Raw genomic sequence first — 21945 nt, 5'->3', positions numbered from 1 at the left:
ACACTGCCACCTAACTTAGTGTCATCCGCAAATTTGGAGATACCACATTTAATCCCCTCGTCTAAATCATTAATGTACAGTGTAAACAGCTGGGGCCCCAGCACAGAACCTTGCGGTACCCCACTAGTCACTGCCTGCCATTCTGAAAAGTCCCCATTTACTCCTACTCTTTGCTTCCTGTCTGACAACCAGTTCTCAATCCATGTCAGCACACTACCCCCAATCCCATGTGCTTTAACTTTGCACATTAATCTCTTGTGTGGGACCTTGTCGAAAGCCTTCTGAAAGTCCAAATATACCACATCAACTGGTTCTCCCTTGTCCACTCTACTGGAAACATTATAATTATCTATCATTCCCTGTATCAGCGTGCGTTAGTCAGCACACGCCAATTCTTGAATAATCATGCTTATAAACTAGTGTAATATGCCTTGGGTGGACCCAGTTAGATTTTAACATCGAAGACAGAGGCGTTGGGCCTGCTTGACCAAATATTAAAAATGCATACTTTAACAAGCCTTGTTAGCAAAGTGAGAGTCAGTCTGTGAGAAAAGCTGAGAGAATTAATGGAATTCCAGAGACTGAGATAAGAGGCAAGCCTGGGCTGGATTTTTGGCTTTGTTCATTTCATAGAATCATAGAAGTTTACAGCACAGGAGGAGGCCATTTCGGCCCATCGTGTCTGTGCCGGCCAACAAGAGGCTATCCAGCCTAATCCCACTTTCCAGCTCGAGGTCCATAACCCTGCAGTTACAACAATTCAGGTGCACATCCAAGTACTTTTTAAATGTCGTGAGAGTTTCTGCCTCTACCACCCTTTCAGGCAGTGAGTTCCAGACCCCCACAACCCCCTGCGTGAAGGAATTTCCCCTCAAAACATTCTACCAATTACTTTCAATTTATGCCCCTGGTTGTTGACCCCTCTGCGAAGGGAAATAGGCCCTTTCTATCCACTATATCTAGGCCCCTCATAATTTTGTACACCTCAATGAGGTCTCCCCTAAGCCTCCTCTGTTCCAATGAAAACAAATCCAGCCTATCTAATCGGTCCTCATAGCTTGGATTCTCCACTCACGGCATCATCCTCGTAAATCTCCTCTGTACCCTTTCTAGTGCAATCACGTCCTTCCAGTAATGTGCTGAACAGAACTGCACGCATTACTCCAGCTGTGGCCTAACCAGTGTTTTATACAGTTCAAGCATAACCTCCCTGCTCTTGTATTCTATGCCTCGGCTAATAAAGGCAAGCATTCCGTATGCCTTCTTAACCACTTTATCTACCTGCCTGCTACTTTCAGGGATCTGTGGACATGCACTCCAAGGTCCCTTTCTTCCTCTCCACTTCACAGTATCCTACTATTTAATGTGTATTCCTTTTCCTTGTTAGCCCTCCCCAAATGCATTACCTCACACTTCTCTGGATTAAATTCCATTTGCCATTGTTCTGCCCACCTGATCAGTTGATTGATATCTTCCTGCAGTCCGCAGCTTTCTTCTTCATTTTTGTATCTTCTGCAAACTTCTTAATCATATTCAAGTCTAGATCATTGATGTATTCAAGTCTAGATCATTGATGTACAGGCAATTCTCGATTATCCATACACGGATCTAATGGAGAACCCTCTGCAACGGCACTTTTAAAAACTGTGATTCTGTCCCGTGTACAGCTGCACACGACCATTAAACCCACCCCTCAAACAGTTCTGCTCTGACCACTTTCTGCACCTGTCCGCCATTGAGCGTGCTGCCCGGCCTCGGGGGCAAGTAAAGCCGCATCTCATTCGACCTCCAGCTGTTGAAGCCTTTAGACTGGCCATTTCACCTTTCAGCCACGCCGCTGGGCCTGATCGCGGCACTAGCGGGGAATGAGCTCGGGTTTCTAGGCAGGATCTCGGGACGCTGCATGCTGGCACCGTCCTGCTTGTCTGCGCTCTTTCTCCGCCGACTGATGACTGCCGGAGGATTGGGGATTAGGCTAGTCGAGTTGGTGCTCTAACTAGTTTCAACATTGATTTGAGGGAGGGGTCGTTGACTCCAGCAAGTTAATCTCACATTAAAGTATAAATTTGGGACACAAACATTCTCGGCAAGTACGTGCACTCGCCCTAGCGGCAAAATCGTTTACCCGGAATAGCCCGATCCCCGAATGGCCCCGGATAATCGAGAGTTGCCTGTATATCACAAAAAGCAAGGGATCTAGTACTGAGCCCTGCAGAACCCCACTGGAAACATCCTTCCAATCACAGAAACACCCATCAAACATTACCCTTTGCTTCCTGCCTCTGAGCCAATTTTGGATCCAATTTGCCACTTTGCCCTGGATCCCATGGGCTTTTACTTTAGTGACGAGTCTGCCATGTGGGACCTTATCAAAAGCTTTGCTAAAATCCATATACACTACATCATACGCTTTGCCTTCATCGATACTCCTGGTTACCTCCTCGAAAAATTCAATCAACTCAGTCAGACACGACCTTCCCTTAACAAATCCATGCTGACTGTCCTTGATTAATCCGTGTCTTTCTAAGTGAAGATTTATCCTGTCCTTCAGGAATTTTTTCAATAATTTTCCCACCACTGAGGTTAGGCTGACTGACCTGTAATTACTCGGTCTATTCCTTTCTCCCTTCTTAAACAAAGGTACCACATGACATAAGAACGTAAGAACATAAGAAATAAGAGCAGGAGTAGGCCAAATGGCCCCTCAAGCCTGCTCCACCATTCAATAAGATCATGGCTGACCTGATCATGGACTCAGCTCCACGTCCCCACCCGCTCCCCATATCCCCTTTTCATTTAAGAAACTGTCTATTTCTGTCTTAAATTTATTCAATGTCCCAGCTTCCACAGCTCTCTGAGGCAGCGAATTCCACAGATTAACAACCCTCAGAGAAGAAATTTCTCCTCATGTTTTAAATGGGTGGCCCCTTATTCTAAGATCATACCCTCTAATTCTAGTCTCCCCCATCAGTGGAAACATCCTCTCTGCATCCACCTTGTCAAGTCCCTTCATAATCTTATACATTTTGATAAGATCACCTCTCATTCTTCTGAATTCCAATGAGTAGAGGCCCAACCTACTCAACCCCTCATCCCCGGAATCAACCTAGTGAACCTTCTCTGAACTGCCTCCAAAGCAAGTATATCCTTTCGTAAATATGGAAATCAAAACTGCACGCAATATTCCAGGTGTGGCCTCACCAATAACTTATATACCTGTAGCAAGACTTCCCTGCTTTATACTCCATCCCCTTTGCAATAAAGGCCATTAGCAGTTCTACAGTCCTCTGGCATCACACCTGAAGCCAGAGAGGATTGGAAAATGATCGTCAAAGCCTCTGCTATTTCCTCTTTGGCTTCGCGTAACAGCCTGGGATACATTTCATCCGGGCCTGGGGACTTACCCACTTTCAAAGCTGCTAAACCCCTTAATACCTCCTCTCTCACTATGTTTATTTCATCTAATAGTTTACACTTCTTCTCCTCGATAGTAGTGTCTGCATCACCCTCTCTTTTGTGAAAACAGACACAAAGAATTCATTAAAAACCATACCCACATCTCCCACCTGCACACACAGGTTACCCTCATGGTCTCTAATAGGCCCTACCCTTTGTTTGGTTATCCTCTTGCTCTTAATATATTTATAAACATATTTGGGTTTTCCTTGCCAATAATTTTTCATGCTCTCTCTTTGCTTTCCTAATATCTTTTTTTAATTTCACCCCTAGACTTTCTATTCTCCTCTAGAGATTCTGCAGTATTTAGCTCTCGGTATCTGTACTAAGCCTCCCGTTTTTTCTTTATCCTATCCTGTATGTCCCTCGACATCCAGGGGACTCTAGATGTGTTAGTCCCCCCCTTTTTCTTTAAGGGCACATATTTGGCCTGAACCCTACAGATCTCCTCCTTGAAAGCTTCCCACTGCTCCGACACTGATTTACCTTCAAGTAGCTGTTTCCAATCCACTATGGCTAAATAACCACTCAGCTTAGCAAAGTTGGCTTTTCCCCCATTAGAACTTTTATTCCTGGTCTATCCTTGTCCTTTTCCATAACTACCTTTAATCTAACTGAATTATGGTCGCTAGCACCTAAATGCTCTCCCACTGATACCCCTTCCACCTGCCCAGCTTCATTCCCTAAAACTAAATCCAGAACCCACCCCTCCCATGTTGGGCTTGCTACATACTGGCTAAAAAAATTATCTTGAATGTATTTTAGGAATTCTGCACCCTCTATACCCTTCACACTAATTTTGTCCCAGTTAATATTAGGATACTTGAAATCCCCTACTATTACTGCCTGAAGGTTTTTGCACTTCTCATAAATTTGCCGATATATTTGCTCCTCTATCTCCCTCCCACTGTTTGGGGGTCTATAATATACGCCCAGCAGTGTGATCACTCCTTTTTTGTTTTTCAGTTCGACCCATATGTTTGATGATCCCTCTAATATATCATCCCTCCTCACAGCTATAATAGGTTATTTAATCAATACCACGACACTCTCCCTCTCTTTTTACCCCCCTCTCAACCCGCCTTAAGATCCTGTAACCAGGAATGTTGAGCTGCCGTACTGTAATAACTATAATATCATACTCCCAAGTGTCTACCCATGCTCTCAGCTCATCTGCCTTATTTGCTGTACTCCTTGCATTGAAGTATATACCATTTAGTACAGCCAGACGTCCTTGTTGACTACTTTATAGTCCTTGTTTCCTCTGTCCTTCAAATTCACTTTCTACATTTTTGCTTCCCAATTCCAGCTTTACTCCCCTCCCTACTGAATCTATTCTCAGGTTGCCATCACCCTGCCGGGGCGGTAATGGCGGTGGGACGGTCCAGATACCGCCCGGGAACAGATGTGCCCTCAGTGCGGGGTGGAGCACTAAGGGAGGCGTTGCACACCTCTCTCAGGGCACTAGGCCGGCTGAGCACGCAAAAATCCCGAGCTAAACAACCAGCCTCCGAGCGCTCTGAGAGAGGCCTGGGGCAGGAAAAAATATCTGACGAAAACCCACCCAAAACATTCCCAATAAGTAACTCACACCACCACAACATAAATCGCAACAAAAGAAAATTAAAAACAAGCTCACTTACCTGAGGCGGACACTCCTTGCCTCACTGCGGCTGCTACACAGGCGGTCCCAGCAGGGCGTTCGACGGAGCGCTACGGATCGGGCTGGAGCCAAAAATCGAGCCGGTGTTACAACCAGGGGTGTTGTAAACCGGCTCGCCTCTTCCGGACGGTGGTGCTCCCGTCCCGTAAAAACCAGCTCCGAAAACCGCAGCGGGGCGCTTGAAGCTGTCTGCCCGCCCGGAAGAGCTTACCGTCGCCCCTCCGGGGCAAAAACAGAGGCAGCAACAAGTGCAAAATACAGCACAGGGACTGTAAGATTGTTATGAATTATATGTTGTTATTTTTTTGAATACTTGCATTGATATCGTATACCATTAATTTCTTACAATCATCAGTATTATATCCATAATTGTGTGTAAGGATTAAATGTAGTAGAAGTCTGTAATCTTCAACTTTATGCAATGATAACCTGAATTATATATAAAATGTAACTGTTTTTCTTATGCTTAAACATCTGTGAGTAAAGCTGTAACCAGACAACCTGGGGTGAGAAAGAGATTGCCATGGTCGAACAGACTGCAGTTAGCCTGGGAACTCACATCCACCGTTAGTTATAAACACAAAGGCTACAGCAGGGGCCGTATCTCAACCTATGGAGACATATTCCTTTTGTATTATTATAACTACCCCAGATATGAGTCTTGATGGTCAAAAGCAGACGATGTAAGCATGTCATATGACTAAAACATGTAGGCCTGTCATAAGACATGATCTTATTGAATGGTGGAGCAGGCTCGAAGGGCCAAATGGCCAACTCCTGCTCTGATTTCTTATGTTCTAAAACGCTGCCTAAGCCAGGGTTCGATGAACGTGGCACCTTTATGATTGAATTTTGATTTGGGTGTCAGCCAGTGATTGGTTCAGGAGGACTCCGTAGGTTTTGAATGAGAGTAAAGGGTATAAGAAGATTTCAGGAGTAGAAGATTTCAGCGACACGGTAGAAGATTTCAGGAAGAATCAAGGAGACACCCAGGAGAAGAGGAGAGATGAGAGACAAGAGACACAGGGTGCAGCTTAATCACGGTTATGGATTCTACCCAGTTAGTAGAAATGGCGGGCTTAACAGAAGTGGAGCATGCCATGGATAAGGAGCTGAGAAAATTATGTGTAGCTGATTTAGTATCTTTTCTGCCGATTCCAGAAGCAGACTCATATCAGAGGCAATAGAGAGGGTCCCGAGCCAAGTGTCTCTGGGAAAGGTCGCATTAGACAAAGGGAAGCACTGGTCAGGCTATGCAGCCCAATTCTGTGCACAGCGTAGTGAAGTAAGGAAAGAGAAACATTTAGAAGCACAGAGAAGGGGAACATTTGGTAATGCAGAAAATAATAGAGTGGGGAAAAGAAGGCCAAGGAGCCAGAAAGCAGGAGTCTGGGAACTCAGCAAAGGAAGGAAAAAACAGGGAAAAACTGCTGAGACCACAATTTAAAAGGCGAAAATGTGAAACAAAGTTGTATGATCTCTCAGTACCAGTAATCTCATGGTCATCGTATGATCACTCTGTACCAGTAATCTCACAGTTACTGTATGATCTGTGTGTACCAGTAATCTCATGGTCACCATCATTGCTCATAGTAGAAAACTGAATGCCTTCTCAATGCTGACTAGAAAATATTGGCCAAGATCTTACCCTGCAAATATCAGCAGCCTGGTCCATACAAACAGACAGGCTTTATACTGGGCTGCAGGTGGAGAGAAAACACCAGCGGTTATTCAATGTGATGCACCACTGTCATGCCTCTACCCCAATGCTCTCCCTGGATGTATGAAATACTTTTGTCTATAGTGAGTGGAATGATTCAAAACAATTGACTAAATAAGCCTTGGTGACACTTTCAGGAAGTGACTGCATCTGTCTTCATAGTAGGAGACGCAAAATGCATACCTAAAATGATGGGAAAACCAAGGGTCTAATGAGAGTGAGGAATTTAACGTACTTAATGTAAGTAGAGAAAAAGTACTAGAGAAACTAATGGGACTAAAAGCTGACAAATTCCCTGGACCTGACGGCCTACATCCTAGATTTCTAAAAGAGGTGGCTGCAGAGATAGTGGATACATTGGTTTTGATCTTTCAACATTTCCTAGATTCTAGAACACTACCAGCGAATTGAAATGTAGCAAATGTAACACTGCCACTCAAGAAAGGCAGGAGAGAGAAAACAGGGAACTACAGGCCAGTTAGCCTGAGATCATTCATCGGGGAAATGCTGGAATCCATTGTTAAGGAAATGGTATCAGGGCACTTAGAAAATCATAACATGATTAGGCAGAGTTAACAGGGTTTTATGAAAGGAAAATCGTGTTTGACAAATTTATTGGAGTGTTGTGAGGATGATACTAACAGGGTAGATAAAGGGGAACCAGTGGATGTAGTATACTTGGATTTCTAAAAGCATTCAATAAGGTGCCAAGTAAAATATTATTACACAAAATAACGGTTCATGGATAGAGGATTAGTTAATGGACAGAAAACAGAGAGTAGGGATAAACTTGTCTTTTTCAGGTTGGCAGGATGTAACTAGTGTGGTGCTGGGGCCTCAGCTATTTACAATCTATATTAATTACCTAGATGATGGGAGACCGAGTGTAATGTATCTACGTTTGCTGACGATACAAAGCTAGATGGGACAGTAAGCTGTGAGGAGTACACAAAGTGACTGCAAGGGATATAGATAGACTAAGTGAGTGGGCAGTAAGGTGGCAGATAGTGTATAATGTAGGGAAATGTGAGGTTATTCATTTTGGTAGGAAGAATAGAAAAACAGAATATTTTTTAAATGGTGAGAAACATTTAAATGTTGATGTTCAGACAGATTTGGGTGTCCTTGTGCAAGAATACACAAAGCTAGCATGCAGTTACAGCAAGCAATGAGGAAGACAAATGGCATGTTGGCCTTTATTGCAAGAGGGTTGGAGTATAAGAGCAAGAACGACTTGCTACAATTGGTGAGACCACACCTGGAGTACTGGGCAGTTTTGGTCTCGTTATCTAAGGAAGGATATACTTGCCTTGGAGGTGGTACCAGAGGTTCACTGGATTGATTCCTGGGATGAGAGGGCTGTCTTATGATGAGAGATTGTGTAGAATGGGCCTGTACTATCTGGAGTTAGAAGAATGAGAGGTGATCTCATTGAAACATATAAGATTCTGAAGGGGTATGACAGGTTAGATGCTGAGAGGTTGCTTCCCGTGGCTGGAGTTTCTAGAACTAGGGGCACAGTCTCAGGATAAGAGGTTGGCCATTTAGACAAAAATGAAGAGGAATTTCTTCTCTCAGAGGTTTATGAATCTTTGGAAATCTCTGCCCCAAAGGGCTGTGGATGCTGAGTCTCTGAATATATTCAAGGCCGAGATAGGTAGATTTTTGGAGTCTCGGTGAATCAAATGATGTGGGGATCAGTTGAGAAAGTGCAGTTGAGGTTGAAGATCAGCCTTGATCTTATTGAATGGCGGAGCAGGCTCGAGGGACCGTAAGGCCTACTCCTGCTCCTATTTCTTATGTACTTATGTTCTTATTGCTATCCGGTCCTTGCTCCCCACGTCCACAGTGAGCACCAGCTGACTCCACACCCCTCACCACTCCTCGCTCAACAGGCAGACAAAGCCTCGTTCCCAGGCTTCCTGTCCCCACCTTAGTCATGGACATGGGTCTGGCACACAAGGTGGAGCTGCATCAGGAGGGTGAGTATTGTAGAGGAGGAAAGGTTCAGCTGGGAAGGGCAGTGGTTCCTCTCGCTGAAGTGTGCAAATTATCACTGGGTTCTGGAGTCTGTGGTTGATCTGAGGGTCCCGGTGTTGGTCATGTTCAGGGAGCTGACATTTTCAGCTGACCAGTTGAAGAGTTTGCTTTTTAGAAGGTAGATTTGCTGAATGAGTAACTCATGAATTACAATCAGGCCGCTTTTAACTACATTCCTCTGCAACTACTTAATACTAACAGATGCTCTCTATAGTATTTTCAAGTATAACGAATCACATTATGTGGTTATTAATCAGGACAAAGGAACCTGTATGAGTTTTACCGCGGTTAATGGTGTCCATCATTTCTCTCCACACTGTGAACAGTAAAGGACCGTCGAATTTTTCCATCGACAGGGCGGCATCTGCTAATGTCAGTCTATAACCGTCATCCCTGATCCTGCAAATATCAAACAATTGGTTCCAAATTGAACATAAACACTTTCAGAGTTATTTTACCAAACTGTGCATTAAAGAACATGTCCTACCTCCTCTTCTGACGAGATTCCTCCTGAAATAAATAAAACATAAATCTCAGTTGATTGAGACTGACCGTCTATATCCACACAGTAGAAATTATTTGATTGTGTTGTGATGTTAATAGCTGGGCTGGAAATTTGAATATTCTCTATGACATCAAATAAATCGGCTTGTTTCTCTTTAAAATTTAAAATTCTCACTGCTGCGGACACACAGATAGAAAGAGGATATTACAAAAAGGATATAGAAGCACAGGAGAAAGTATCAAAAAGATTTCGAAGAGTCATACCAGATTCTGTGGGAGTACAACTAACAGGCAAGTCTTTATCTCATTGCAACATATAAGAATATGAGGGGCACTGACAGGATAGAGGCAGAGAGGCTGTTTCCCCTGGCTGGAGGTGTCTAGAACTAGAGATAATAGTCTCAGGATAAGGGGGCGGCCATTTAAGACTGAGATGAGGAGGGATTGCTTCACTCGGAGGGTTGTAAATCTTCGAAACCGCATCCCCAAAGAGCTGCGGATGCTGAGTCGCTGAGTATATTCAAGGCTGACATAGATTTTTAGACACCAAAGGAATCAAATGATGTGGGGTTCAGTCGGGAAAGTGAAGTTGGGGTTGAAGATCAGCCATGATCTTATTGAATGGCGGAGCAGGCTCGAGGGACTGTGTGGCCTGCTCCTGCTCCTAATTCTTATGTTGTTATGTTCTTGTACGCTGATGACACCCAGCTCTACCTCAATACCTCTTCTCGCGATGTCACCCCTGTGCTCGCTGACCTACACTGGCTGCCAGTTAAACAACGCCTCGATTTCAAAATTCTCACCCTTGTTTACCAATCCCTCCATGGCCCTTGCCCCTCCCTATCTCTGGAATCTCCTCCAGCCCCACAACCCCGCGAGATGTCGGCGCTCCTCTAATTCTGCCCCCCTGAGCATTCCTGATTATAATCGCTCCACCATCGGTGGCCGTGCCTTCTGTTGCCTCGGCCCCAAGCTCTGGAATATCCGGCCTAAACCTTTCCGCCTCTCTACCTCTCTTTCGTCCATCAAGACACTCCTCAAAACATACTTCTTTGACCAAGATTTTGCTAATTTCTATTTATGCGGTTCGGTGTCAAATTTTTATCGTATAATACTTCAGTGAAGCACCTTGGGACATTTCACTACATTAAAGGTGCTATAATTATTGTTGTTCTTCTCCTTCTTAAAAGACTGTGGCACATTTCTCTAGAAAAGAGAAGACTGAGGGGCAACCTGATAGAGGAGTTTAAAATTATGAAAGAATTCGATGGAGTCGATGTCGTGAAGATATTTCTATTTGTGTTGTGGAGGTGTCCAAAACTAGGGCCCATAAATATACGCTCGTCACTAATAAATCCACGGGGAATTCAGGAGAAATCTCTTTAGTTAAGAGAGTGGTTAGAATGTGGAACTCAGTACCACATGGAGTAGCTGAGGCGAATGGTGTAGATGGGGAGCTTGATAAGCACATGTGTGAGAAAGGGACAGAAGGATATATTGATAGAGTGAGATGGAGTAAGGTGGGAGGAGGCTCGTGTGGAGCATAAACACCGACATAGACCTGTTGGGCTAAATGATTTGTCTGCGTGACGTAAAACGCTGTGTAATTCTATGTAAAATATATTTGAAAAACAGGCAACAGAAATTAGACCGAAATTATTAAAAGCAGCTAATAGAAACAGGATGTAGCTGATCAATGTTAATTGTGTCAGATACTGGAAATTACATCAGCCCCACTCACAGACACAGTGCCTCTCACACCCACCGTGCCACACACAGCCACACACTCACAGCGTAGAACTGGAACTGGATTGCAATGGGACTTTCAGGAGAATATTAAAGTTGGGCCCCACAAAAATAATTACAAGCTGAGTGTGACGATCAGGGCAAGTCATTCCCGGGGGGGTTGCGGGTATTCCCGGGAGTCTGTAGATATTGTGGGAGGCCGATTAGTTCGATGACAATCGCAGATCCATTCCGGAATAGACAAACAATCGATCGATTTAAATCAGCTCTGAATTATTGGGAAATGCTGCATTTATATCAAAATTATCACCAGTCATTTTATGACTGAACTTTCACTGAACTAAACTGAAATATAAGCCTCACCTTCAGAAATATCAGTCCATCTTTTTGCTCCATCTGTTTTTGCAGCTTTACGAGCTTCTCCTGAATAGAATTTAAATTCTCTTGAATTTGTCGAAGGTTTTCCTCCATTGTTTCCAGAATCCTCTCCTCTTGTTCCCCGAGATCTCGGATTAAACGCTGCTCTTTCTCAGTGAGAATCTGGTGCATTTTAGTGAACTCGGATGTGATATGTGTCTGCAGACTGCTCGACTGTTCCTACCAAATGAAATAAAAAATGTAATATTTTTCTGCAATAATGCAAAGAAAATACCCAAATCAAATTTTGAAAATCAGTACCAGGAGATTTACCTTAATTTTGAAAATCTTCTGTTTCTGCTGTCGTGCAGTTTCAAGAACCGCCGATTTATTCCTTGTGAGAGAATCTAAGGAAGATTTCAGCCGATCCTGGGATTGGGAGAGAACACCACAGAATGAAAGTGTTAGACCATGAAAATGTGATAAAATGATCAGGTGATTGTCATGTATCCTACATGGTTACTGCTTGTACTATTACAAGGTGTGCCACTAGGGGGCACCTCAGTGGGAGACTTGTAGGTTACCTGTATAGGTGTGCCAGGCATAGTATAAAAGGCAGGCCACCAGGTGTGATCCTCAGTCTGAAGTTATCAATAAAGGACTAAGGTCACGATAGATCAAGTACAACACATTGCCTCATGGAGTCATTATCAGAGCATCAAACGACATAACAATTGGCGACGAGATTACGGGCCTTCATGCGAAAATGGCTACCAGTTGCAGCAGTTTGCCGATGGTGTTGATTGGGATGCCTTTGTGGAGAGGCTCGGCCATTTCTTCACAGCAAACGACCTGGAAGGCGACAATCTAGCCCACTGGCTGATAAGCGCAGATCTATCCTGCTAACCAGTTGTGGGCATTGTCTATGGCTTCATCAAGGACTTGCTGGCACCAGCGAAGACAATGACCAAGACATACGAGGAGCTTGTGTCGCTGATCCAAGGACAACTCAAGCCCAAAAAGAGCATCCTCACAGCCAGACACCGGTTTTACACCCACCGACAGCCCGAAGGCCAGGAAATCGCGAAATATGCTGCAGACCTCAGTAGGCTGGTGGCACCATGTGATTTCGGCAACCACCTCACCAAAGCGCTGCGGGATATCTTTGTCATTGGAATCGGCCATGAGGACCTTCTTCATAAGCTACTGTCTGCGGATACCACAGTCACACTACAAAAGGCCATCTCCGTGAGCCAGGCATTCGTGACCTCGACCTGCGGCTCTAGGCAGATGTCTCATCCTCAGGACTCAAACCTGGCAAGTACTGTGCACAGAGTCGCCTTTTAGAGGCTGTACAGTAGAACATGAACTTCTCAGGGAAGAGAGAACAGGCCTCCGAGTCCCTTAACTCAGAGTCCGCCAAGGGGGGGCTAACCGAGTAGCTCCTTGCTGGCATTACGGAGGGAATCACAGGGCTCACCAGTGCCGCTTTAAAGACTATGTGTGTAAAGGCTGCAGCACAAAGGGCCACCTCCAGCGAATGTGTAAAAGAAATATGACTCTCTGTGTTGATGAAGAGTCTGCAGATGGCCATGAATCCAGCGCGGATTATGAAATGATAGTCAGAGAGGTAGCTCAGCCCCACGATGAGGTATATAGCATGTTGACCTGCATCACCGAGCGTTCCCCGTTGAGGATGGAAGTCGAGATAAATGGCGTTCCAGTCTTCATGGAAGTGGACATGGGGGTGAGCCAGTCAGTAATGAATCAAGAAGCCTTTGAGAGACTATGGGACAATCAAGCTGAACGACGCAAGTTGGGCCCAGTTCAGGCAAAGCTGCGCACCTACACTAATGAACGTATCCCAGTCGTTGGTAGTGCGGATGTAAAGGTACTCCATGATGGTGCAGTGCACAAGTTACCCCTGTGGCTTGTTGCAGGTGATGGACCAACAGGTTATTTACTATGAGTAATGAAACTTTGCGTGATGTAGGATTTCAATTGCATACAGTCAATGCAGCGGGCAAACACCCATCGGGAGCACAGAGGTCCAGTGAGCTACCCAGTGTAATAGGGACCAGAGTTATGCACCATGGAGTGTGGCCACAAGCAGCCAATACATACAAGCTGCAGAGCAAGCGATCTCAGGAGGGCAATGGCACCGGTATCGACACCCTGCCCCTGATCGGCTCCACCTCTCAGGCACCCGATAGCACCAACCGCCATGAGCCTGAAAGAGCAAACCGCGCTAAGGCACAGCCCCCTATCATCACCAAGGCTACACCCGGGAACGAAGGGTCACTCGCAATGATTCTCCCAAATCAGACTGGGGCAGATAAGATTACAAACCAAATAACGCCCAGGCAAGCGAGTCAACAGTTTCCTGCGCACTGCCAGACGACTGCTCCTCAGGGGGCAGCAGCGATCCAGGGCGCAAGGAAAGGACAGTGAGGTCACAGGCATCTGTGAACCTGCCCGACGCTAGCAGCAATGGCAAAGGCCTCGAGAGCAGGCAACTTGAGCCAACTTGAGCCCACCATCAGACTACCTGGACACCATCCAGCAGTTCCAAGTATATATCACGTATGTACCTCACCAGTCAAATGTACTTGCCTCACAACTCTACCACAATGTAATGATGTAAATGCAACTTTTTTTTCTGGACTTGAATGTATATGAATGTAATGAGCATAATCTATATTTGGTGGGGGGGGGGGGGGGGGAAGAGAATGAAGGGTCATGGACCCACCAGCACCTCCACTGCCAACGAAACGCCACCTACTCACCCAAGATGTAAACGGCACTGAGGCTCGACAATTGGCCTCGGGCATGCTTGGGCATGCATATGCTAACTGACTATTTGCAGAAACTCGTCTTTCCAGTTTGGCTGGGTCTGGCCTTTTGGCTCGCGCCAAGCACCAATTGGAGAGAAGAAGAAATCTGCGTGTCGACCGACCAATGGCCGGACCAGGAGGTCCGCCAAGGTGCCGGACTGGCACCACACAAGATTGAAGGCTTCGGCCAAAACACAAGCCGAAAGGAGGAATCTGCAACCCGGATGGCGGCCAACCGAGCGGCAAACCAGGGCGTCCGAAACACCATCCGAGTGACGGTAAAGAAAGTGGAAGGACAGACGATGATGCACCGGGACATTTTCGTGAAGAAAATTCTGCTTGAAACCTGTGGCATGAAAATAACGCGGATGTCTTGGCCTTGCAGGACGTCCCGAAGAGAGGTTACACTTTGATGTAACCTTCAGAAACGTCAGCCAATGCCTGAAATTCCTGAAGGGATTGAAAGAGGCGAGTGAACCACTGTGCTCAATGCTGACTTGGGAACCACTGTTCACCCTCCCATCGCAGAGGAAGCACACTATCACAGTGAACACGTACAACCCCCACATCCCGGTCATTAATGTGCTGACATTCCTCGCCAGGTATGTCGATGGGGCAGGAAACAGCATCGACCTGAAGGATTTCCATGGGATTTGAACTCGCAAGCACCAGATCCAGGTCACCTTAAAAGTGGACCCCAACGGAACCATCCTGCACCCCCCCCCCTCCAGCTTTGCCATTGGAGGAAGTCAGGGCTACATAGTGTACGCCAGACAACCCAATGTGTGCCGAACCTGCGGGAAAGCAGGCCACGTGGCGGCAAGCTGCAAAGCAATCATTTGCCGCAAGTGCAAGAAGGAAGGACACCAGACAAAGGACTGCAAAGAGAGCAAGTGGTGCAACCTTTGTGGTCAGGCTGGACATCTGTACAAGGCCTGCCCCAAGCGCAGTTTCAGCTATGCGCAGGCGGCAAAGAGCATGGTGACATGTGAGGAGAAAGCTGAGGAAAGCAACGCCCCAGAGGAGACCAACACCTCCCTCCCCTCAAAGACACCGTGCGAAGAAACCACCGCCCTAGTCGACACTGACCGAGAGGAGGAAGGGAAGTCTGCCACGGCAAGCCGCCAGACACTAGCACCCAGCAGTGAAACTCCACCCCCCTCCCCTCCCCTCCCCCACCCCCCCGAGACCATGGAAAAGGAGGGAGCAGAAGCAGAAGAGGAACAGGAATGGCAGCGTGTCACCAGGAAGGCGGCGGCCCGCAAGTCAAAGGAAAAGAGGCCTCCTGCAGAAACGAGAGGCAAAAGACGGCTACCGTCCACGCCGGACAGCAGTGGCTGCAGCTCTTCCGATGACGAAGGGTGAGGCAAAAGCCCCCACCACCACCAGCAGAAGAGGCAAAACGCCAATGCGACCAGCGCAGCCCAGCTCCAGAACACCAGGAGCAGTGATGTCACCGATGCACCCCTGCTCCGGATTTCCGGGAGCGACAAAGCAATGGATGAAACCCAGTTCCGGATTTCCGGGAACAAAGAAGCAACCAATGCACGCCCGCTCTGGATCTCCGGAGCGACGAAGCGACAGATGCACCCCAGCTCTAGAACGCTGTGAGCGATGACACCACAGGGGATGCAGACAAGGAACAACCAACACCAGGGCAGCCCAGTTGACAGGGAGGAACCCCCGTCCACACTGCTGGCATCCCCAAGGCAGACGACAACCCATACCTCAGCCAAGGTGCAGTAGAAAAGTTTAAAGCTAACCTATGTATATGGGAACAGGCCACAGGGCCAAAGGACTGCATGTTCGAAATGTAATAGTTAGATTGTAATCACCAACTTAAAAATGGGTTTAAAGATTGCATCCATTAACGTGCGTAGCATTAAGTCGACTACACGATGTGTTTCCATCTTGGGGTACCTCACCAAATCAAGGCAGACCTGCTATTCTTGTAGGAGTGCGGTCTACCGCATTTCAGCAGTTACTGGCAGTGGTGGTCCCACGGACCATCCGTCTGGTCAGGAGGCAACGATTGTCGTTCCTCCGGCCTGGGCATTCTGCTGCGGGGAGACCACTTCACCATCATCGAAGTTAAGGAGGTGGTGGGCGGCCGCCTCCTCGTAGCAGATGTATTGTATAAAAATGTTCCTCTAAGGCTAATTAACGTGTATGCCTCGCCTCTCAGAAGCGAGCGGCTGGCCCTCCTCCAGCAGCTCCCACTGCTGCTGGCGACATCCAGACCGGTCGTTCTGGGCGGTGATTTCAACTGCATCATCGATGCGGCTCGACGATCCAGCAGAGCTGACAGCAAACTGGACACCACGTCAAAACTCCTGATGGACGCGGTAAAAGATGCCAAGCTGTGCGACGTCTTCAGCAACCCTGCAGACGGAGCACCGCGCAGATACACCTGGTCGAGACCAGACGGGTCCGTCCGTTCCAGAATGGACTTCCTCTTTGTGTCCCACTCGCTCAAGGTCAGATCCACCGACATCACGCCGGTGTTCTTCTCTGACCACTGCCTCCTACTGGCCGACTGCCTCCCACAGGAAGATCAGAAAGTTGGCAGGGGGATATGGAAGCTCAACGTGAAACTGTTGACCCCGGAAAATGTTGAGGAACTCGAGAGGGATTACAAAGGTTGGAGAATCGTAAAACCCCTCTGTGATTCCCCGATGAACTGGTGGGAAACAAACATCAAGAGGTTCTTCATCCTCAAAGGTGTTCAGGAGGCGAGAGGGAGACAGAGGGAATTGTCCCAACTCCAGAAGAGTATGCAAAACCTGCTCCTGCTTCAGTCGATGGGGGTCGACATTGCAGAGGAACTCCAAGAGGTGAAGGGCCAGCAAGCCTCGCTCTTTGCCTCAGAGTCCTCCAAAATCATCTTCCACTCCAGAGTCCGCTCCGTCGAGCAGGATGAAAGGTACACGGGGGAGCTTTGCGATCACTAGCCTAAAGGAAGAAGATGGTTCTGTGATGTCTTTGTAGCCCGACATGCTGAGGATCAGCAAATCCTTCTATGCCAGGCTGTACGACGTCAAGCCCACAGACCGTGTGGCCTCCCAGTCTTTCTTGTCGTCTATCTCAGAGGTCTTAGACGACAGCGAGCGGGAGAGTCTGGGCCACCCGCTAACTCTGGACGAGCTGACAAAGGCCGTCCGGTCCCTCCCGGAAGTGACGGCTTACCGGTCGAGTTGTACTCGGCTCTGTGGGACTGGATAGGCCCGGACCTGCTGGAAGTGTACGGGGGTATGCTTCTGGCCAGCAGCATGTCAGAATCAATGAGGAAAGGCATCATCACCCTCATCTACAAGCAGAAGAGGGAGAGGGAGGAAATCAAAAACTGGCAGCCCATTTCGCTGCTCAATGTGGACTACAAGATCCTGTCAAAGGTCATCGCAAACTGGGTCAAGTCTGCTCTGGAGCTGGTGATTCACCCGGACCAGACCTGCGCTGTCCCCGGCAGGAAGATCTCTGATAGCCTGGCGCTACTAAGTGATACGACTGCCTACGTGTGGGACAGGAGGGTAGACACCTGTTTAATCAGTCTGGACCAGGAGAAGGCCTTTGACAGGATATTGCAAACATATCTGATGGACATGCTCTCCAAGATGGGGTTTGGGGAGGGTATCCGCAATTGGATCCAACTGCTCTACACAGAGATCAGTTGCACAGTTCTAATCAACGGTTGGGAAACTGAAAGCTTTCCGATCAGGTCTGTAGTCAGCCAAGGCTGTCCCCTCTCCTCTGTCTTGTTTGTGTGCTGTATCGTGCCCTTTGCCGAGTCCATCAGAAAGGATGCAGGCATTAGGGACAATCCCAGGCAGCAGAGGCGCTCAGGTCAAGACCTCTCTGTACATGGACGACGTCGCCGTCTTTTGCTCGGATCTGCAGTCGGTCCACGGATTGCGTACAATCTGTCACCACTTTGAACTGGCCTCGAGAGTGATGGTAAATCACAGCAAAAGCGAGGCCATGTTCTTTGGAAGCTGGTCCGACCGATCCTTTATTCCCTTCACCATGAAGTCAGATTACCTGAAGGTTTTGGGAATATGGTTCGGAGCGGACGGGGCGTGCGCCAAAAACTGGAAGGAGCGTATCGCTAAAGCGAAACATAAACTGGGATGGTGGAAGCTACGCTCACTCTCCATTGCAGGAAAGAACCTGGTCATCGGGAGTGAGGTGCTCTCGCTGTTGTTGTACGTGCCGCAGGTCTGGCCCATACCCCGCTCCTGTGCTGTGGTAGTCACCCGAGCCGTCTTCAACTTCGTCTGGAGATCGAAAATGGACCATGTCCGCAGAGACTCGATGTACAAGTCTCTGGACAAGGGGGGAAAGGACGTTCCGAACGTGGCCCTCATCCTGAGGGCCACCTTTGTGTGCAGCTGCATCAAGCTGTGCATAGACCCTTTGTACACAAACGCCAAGTGTCAGAACGTGCTGAGATTCTATCTGACCCCAGTGTTGCAAAGGATGGGTCTGGCCAGACAGCCGCAGAATGCTCCGAGCAGTTGGACTATGCCTCAGCATCTGTCCTTCGTGGAAAAGTTTTTTAAGAAAAACATCTTTGACAACAAGGCCATAAAGCAGTGGTCGACACGCAAGGTCCTGGATGCCCTACAAAAGGAGATGATGGATCCTGTCGGACGGTTCCCCGAGCAGACTGTCGAACTCGTTTTGCAGAATGTCTTGTCGCCAGAGCTTTCACACAAGCACCAAGACGTAGCTTGGTTGGCGGTGTGAAGGGCCCTACCCGTCAGATCCTTCATGCACAGCCGGGGTTTCAGAGACACGGCCCTCTGCCCTCGAGTCGGCTGTGGTGCGGACGAGACTGTCATCCATCTCCTTCGGGATTGCCCCTTTGCAAGGCAGGTCTGGAAGGAGATGCAGTGGTTGCTGTCGAGGTTCATCCCAAGCAGCTCCATAACACAGGACTCTGTGCTCTACGGGCTGTTCCCAGGGACACACACCGAGACAGACGTCATCTGCTGCTGGAGGGCCATCAACTCAGTCAAAGACGCACTTTGGTCTTCTCGAAACTTGCTGGTCTTCCAGAGCAAGGAGATGTCCACGGCCGAGTGTTGTAGACTGGCGCAATCCAAGGTCCAGGAGTACGTGCTGAGGGACGCACTAAAGTTTGGTGCAGTCGCCGCAAAGGCACGATGGGGAAGGGCCACAGTTTAAGGCCCTTCTGCCACAGTAAACCCAGGGGCAGGAATCAGTATAAAACTCCCCTTGGGCTGTACTTGTTAATCTGCTTGTATACATAGAGCACCATGTACTGAAAAGCACCTGTGTTGTGCCATGTACAATGAAAGCCTCTGCACTGTTTAGTAATTTGTAAAGAAATGTAAATGAATCCCCATCCAATCCATGTACTGCATTTTTCTGCATAGTGCTACATGTAACATGATTCGTGATCTGTATTGAAATGTATCCTGGAATCTAATGTAAACCTGTTCTCATCTGCGCCATGTAATACCCTCATTTGCACAGTACTACATGTAATGTGATTTATGGATTGTATTAAACTGTATCTTGAAATGAAATGTACACTAGTGCATTGTATGGAACTGCTGTCAGCATCCAAATGAATTGCTGACCGCAAGGTACTGAGCTATTTTCCAGTGTATTGTGAAAATTTTATATGAAAAAGTATATTTTTGAAAAAAAAATGTAAACGACCCTCCAAGGGTCAACCAGATAGAGCTAAGCCCAGAGCACAGTCAATGCATGAAGGCGATTTGCACTAAGGACTTGAGGGAGGGTGATGTCATTATCCTACATGGTTACTGCTTGTACTATTACAAGGTGTGTCACCAGAGGGCACCGCAGTGGGAGACTTGTAGGTTGCCTGTACAGGTGTACCAGACCTAGTATAAAAGGCAGGCCACCATGTGTGATCCTCATTCTGGAGTTATCAATAAAGGACTGAGGTCACTACAATTCAATTACAACATATTGCCTCTGGAGTCATTATCAGAGCATCTAAAGACATAACAGTGATCAAATCTGTTGCCTTTTACCTTGTAGATTCCCACAGCTTCTTTAATGGGCATGAAGCGGTGCTCTCTATGTTCCGCATCTCTACAAGTGTAACAGATCAGTTTCCTGTCAGTTTCACAAAACAGCTTCAGGTCGTCCTGATGTTCCTCACAGTGAAGTTTACTTTCCTTCTCTTTCGGGTTCACGTTTAATTTTCGAGCTTTTTCGGCCAGATTCGCTGCCACCCGATTTACCCTGAGGTTTCTTTCCGGAAACTCCTCTCTACATTCCGGGCAGGAGTTTATCTCCTTCTTTTCCCAACACTGTGTGATACAGGAGCGGCAGAAGTTGTGCCCACACTCCAGTGAAACCGGGTCGGTGAAGAAATCCAAACAAATGGGGCAAATTGCCTCCTCGGTAAAACTCTCCGCCTGCTCTCTGAAAGAAGCCATGTTCACACTCAGCACTTCCTGATCCAAACCGCTCTCAGTCTCTGTGTTTACTGAGCTGCCCAACAACCTCAGTTCAGCGATTTCCCGACTAAATTCACTGCAATGCTCAGGGAATTATTACTATACACCAGTCTGTGTCCAATCGACGATTACACGGGGAGACAAAACCTAGAGCAGTATACAGGACAAACAGGGTTAAAGGGCGGGGAGGGTGAGGGTCCGTGGGGTGGGAGTGGTTTGAGGGAGGGAGGAGGCAGAGATGGGCGGGGCTCGAGATTCCCGTGCACGTTGCTCCAGACTGAACTCACTGCCGACTACACAGCCTCTGGTGAAACTCGGTGTGAGATAAACAAACTGAATCGTGTTAATTGTCGCAGCCGCTCACCCTAAAACACAAGTTGCAGGAAATGTCAGTGAGCTGACTAGAAGCCATGCCCAGTGTCAGTACTTCCTGATTGAAACTGCTGGTGTCCTGTTTCTGTGGGTGGATCCAGACCCGGTTCCCAGTCACAGATCACTCTTTGAGTCCCTGGAAGTGCTGCTCACATCCGGATGAAATAGAATCGCATTCACACAGAGAAACAAGTCTGTGACCTTTCGGGATGATCCCACCGTCATACTGGGAGTCAAACGGGCATTTTACTGCGGCTGGGAAGCGGGAGAGGGGAAATGAGGTGGGCAGGGGAGAGATTGATGCTGATTTGGAAGAAATGGTTTTATTTTATAGATTGTGTATGCAATGCAATGATGCACAATGTTCCATCCCTGTCGTCATATTCAGCATTAGGGGGATTTTAGTCTTTACCATCCGGCATTTGGCATCACATGGGCGTGGAGCAGAATGAAAATCTGGTCGGCGGATCTCACGCCGGTAACAGAACCCACAATATATTTCTACTGCACTCAAGGGAAGGAAAGTCAGGCGGGTTCTGTGATCAGCGCCTCTGTGCCTCGTGTTCCTTCCTGTGCTGTGTCCAAGTGACCCTCTCCCGGTCACAGCCCACTCCCTCCGAACCAATTCCCCTCCCCTCGGAGCTAACTGAGAATGTACAGCAGCTTTCTGCAGCTCGGCAGTTACATTTCATTCTCTCTTGCCAGAGAGGAGCGAGCAGGCAGCTTCACCGGGATAGCAGGCTCCTGTGGTACTGGGTGTCATTGACTGACACATGTCGCTCTGTGGGTGCCGCG

General features: G+C 47.6%; 1 protein-coding gene across 1 annotated transcript in view; it reads right to left on the bottom strand.

The window, feature by feature from the left end:
• LOC139229706 (zinc-binding protein A33-like) overlaps positions 1–20955 on the bottom strand; it is a 35214-nt gene extending 14259 nt beyond the window's left edge. Inside the window, exons 1-5 of the mRNA XM_070861235.1 lie at positions 20347–20955; positions 11820–11915; positions 11493–11726; positions 9367–9389; positions 9163–9278 (exon numbers count right to left, since the gene is read on the bottom strand). Of these exons, the coding sequence (XP_070717336.1) occupies positions 9163–9278; positions 9367–9389; positions 11493–11726; positions 11820–11915; positions 20347–20757 (880 nt within the window). The 5' untranslated portion in view covers positions 20758–20955. The remainder of the gene's footprint in view (positions 1–9162; positions 9279–9366; positions 9390–11492; positions 11727–11819; positions 11916–20346) is intronic.
• Positions 20956–21945: the final 990 nt, after the last annotated feature.

Source organism: Pristiophorus japonicus, chromosome 19, assembly GCF_044704955.1.
Source record: "Pristiophorus japonicus isolate sPriJap1 chromosome 19, sPriJap1.hap1, whole genome shotgun sequence".
In the NCBI taxonomy this organism is placed as follows: domain Eukaryota; kingdom Metazoa; phylum Chordata; class Chondrichthyes; family Pristiophoridae; genus Pristiophorus; species Pristiophorus japonicus.
The sequence above is the reverse complement of the archived record's forward strand: the minus strand, read 5'-3'. Positions and strand labels throughout refer to the sequence as shown.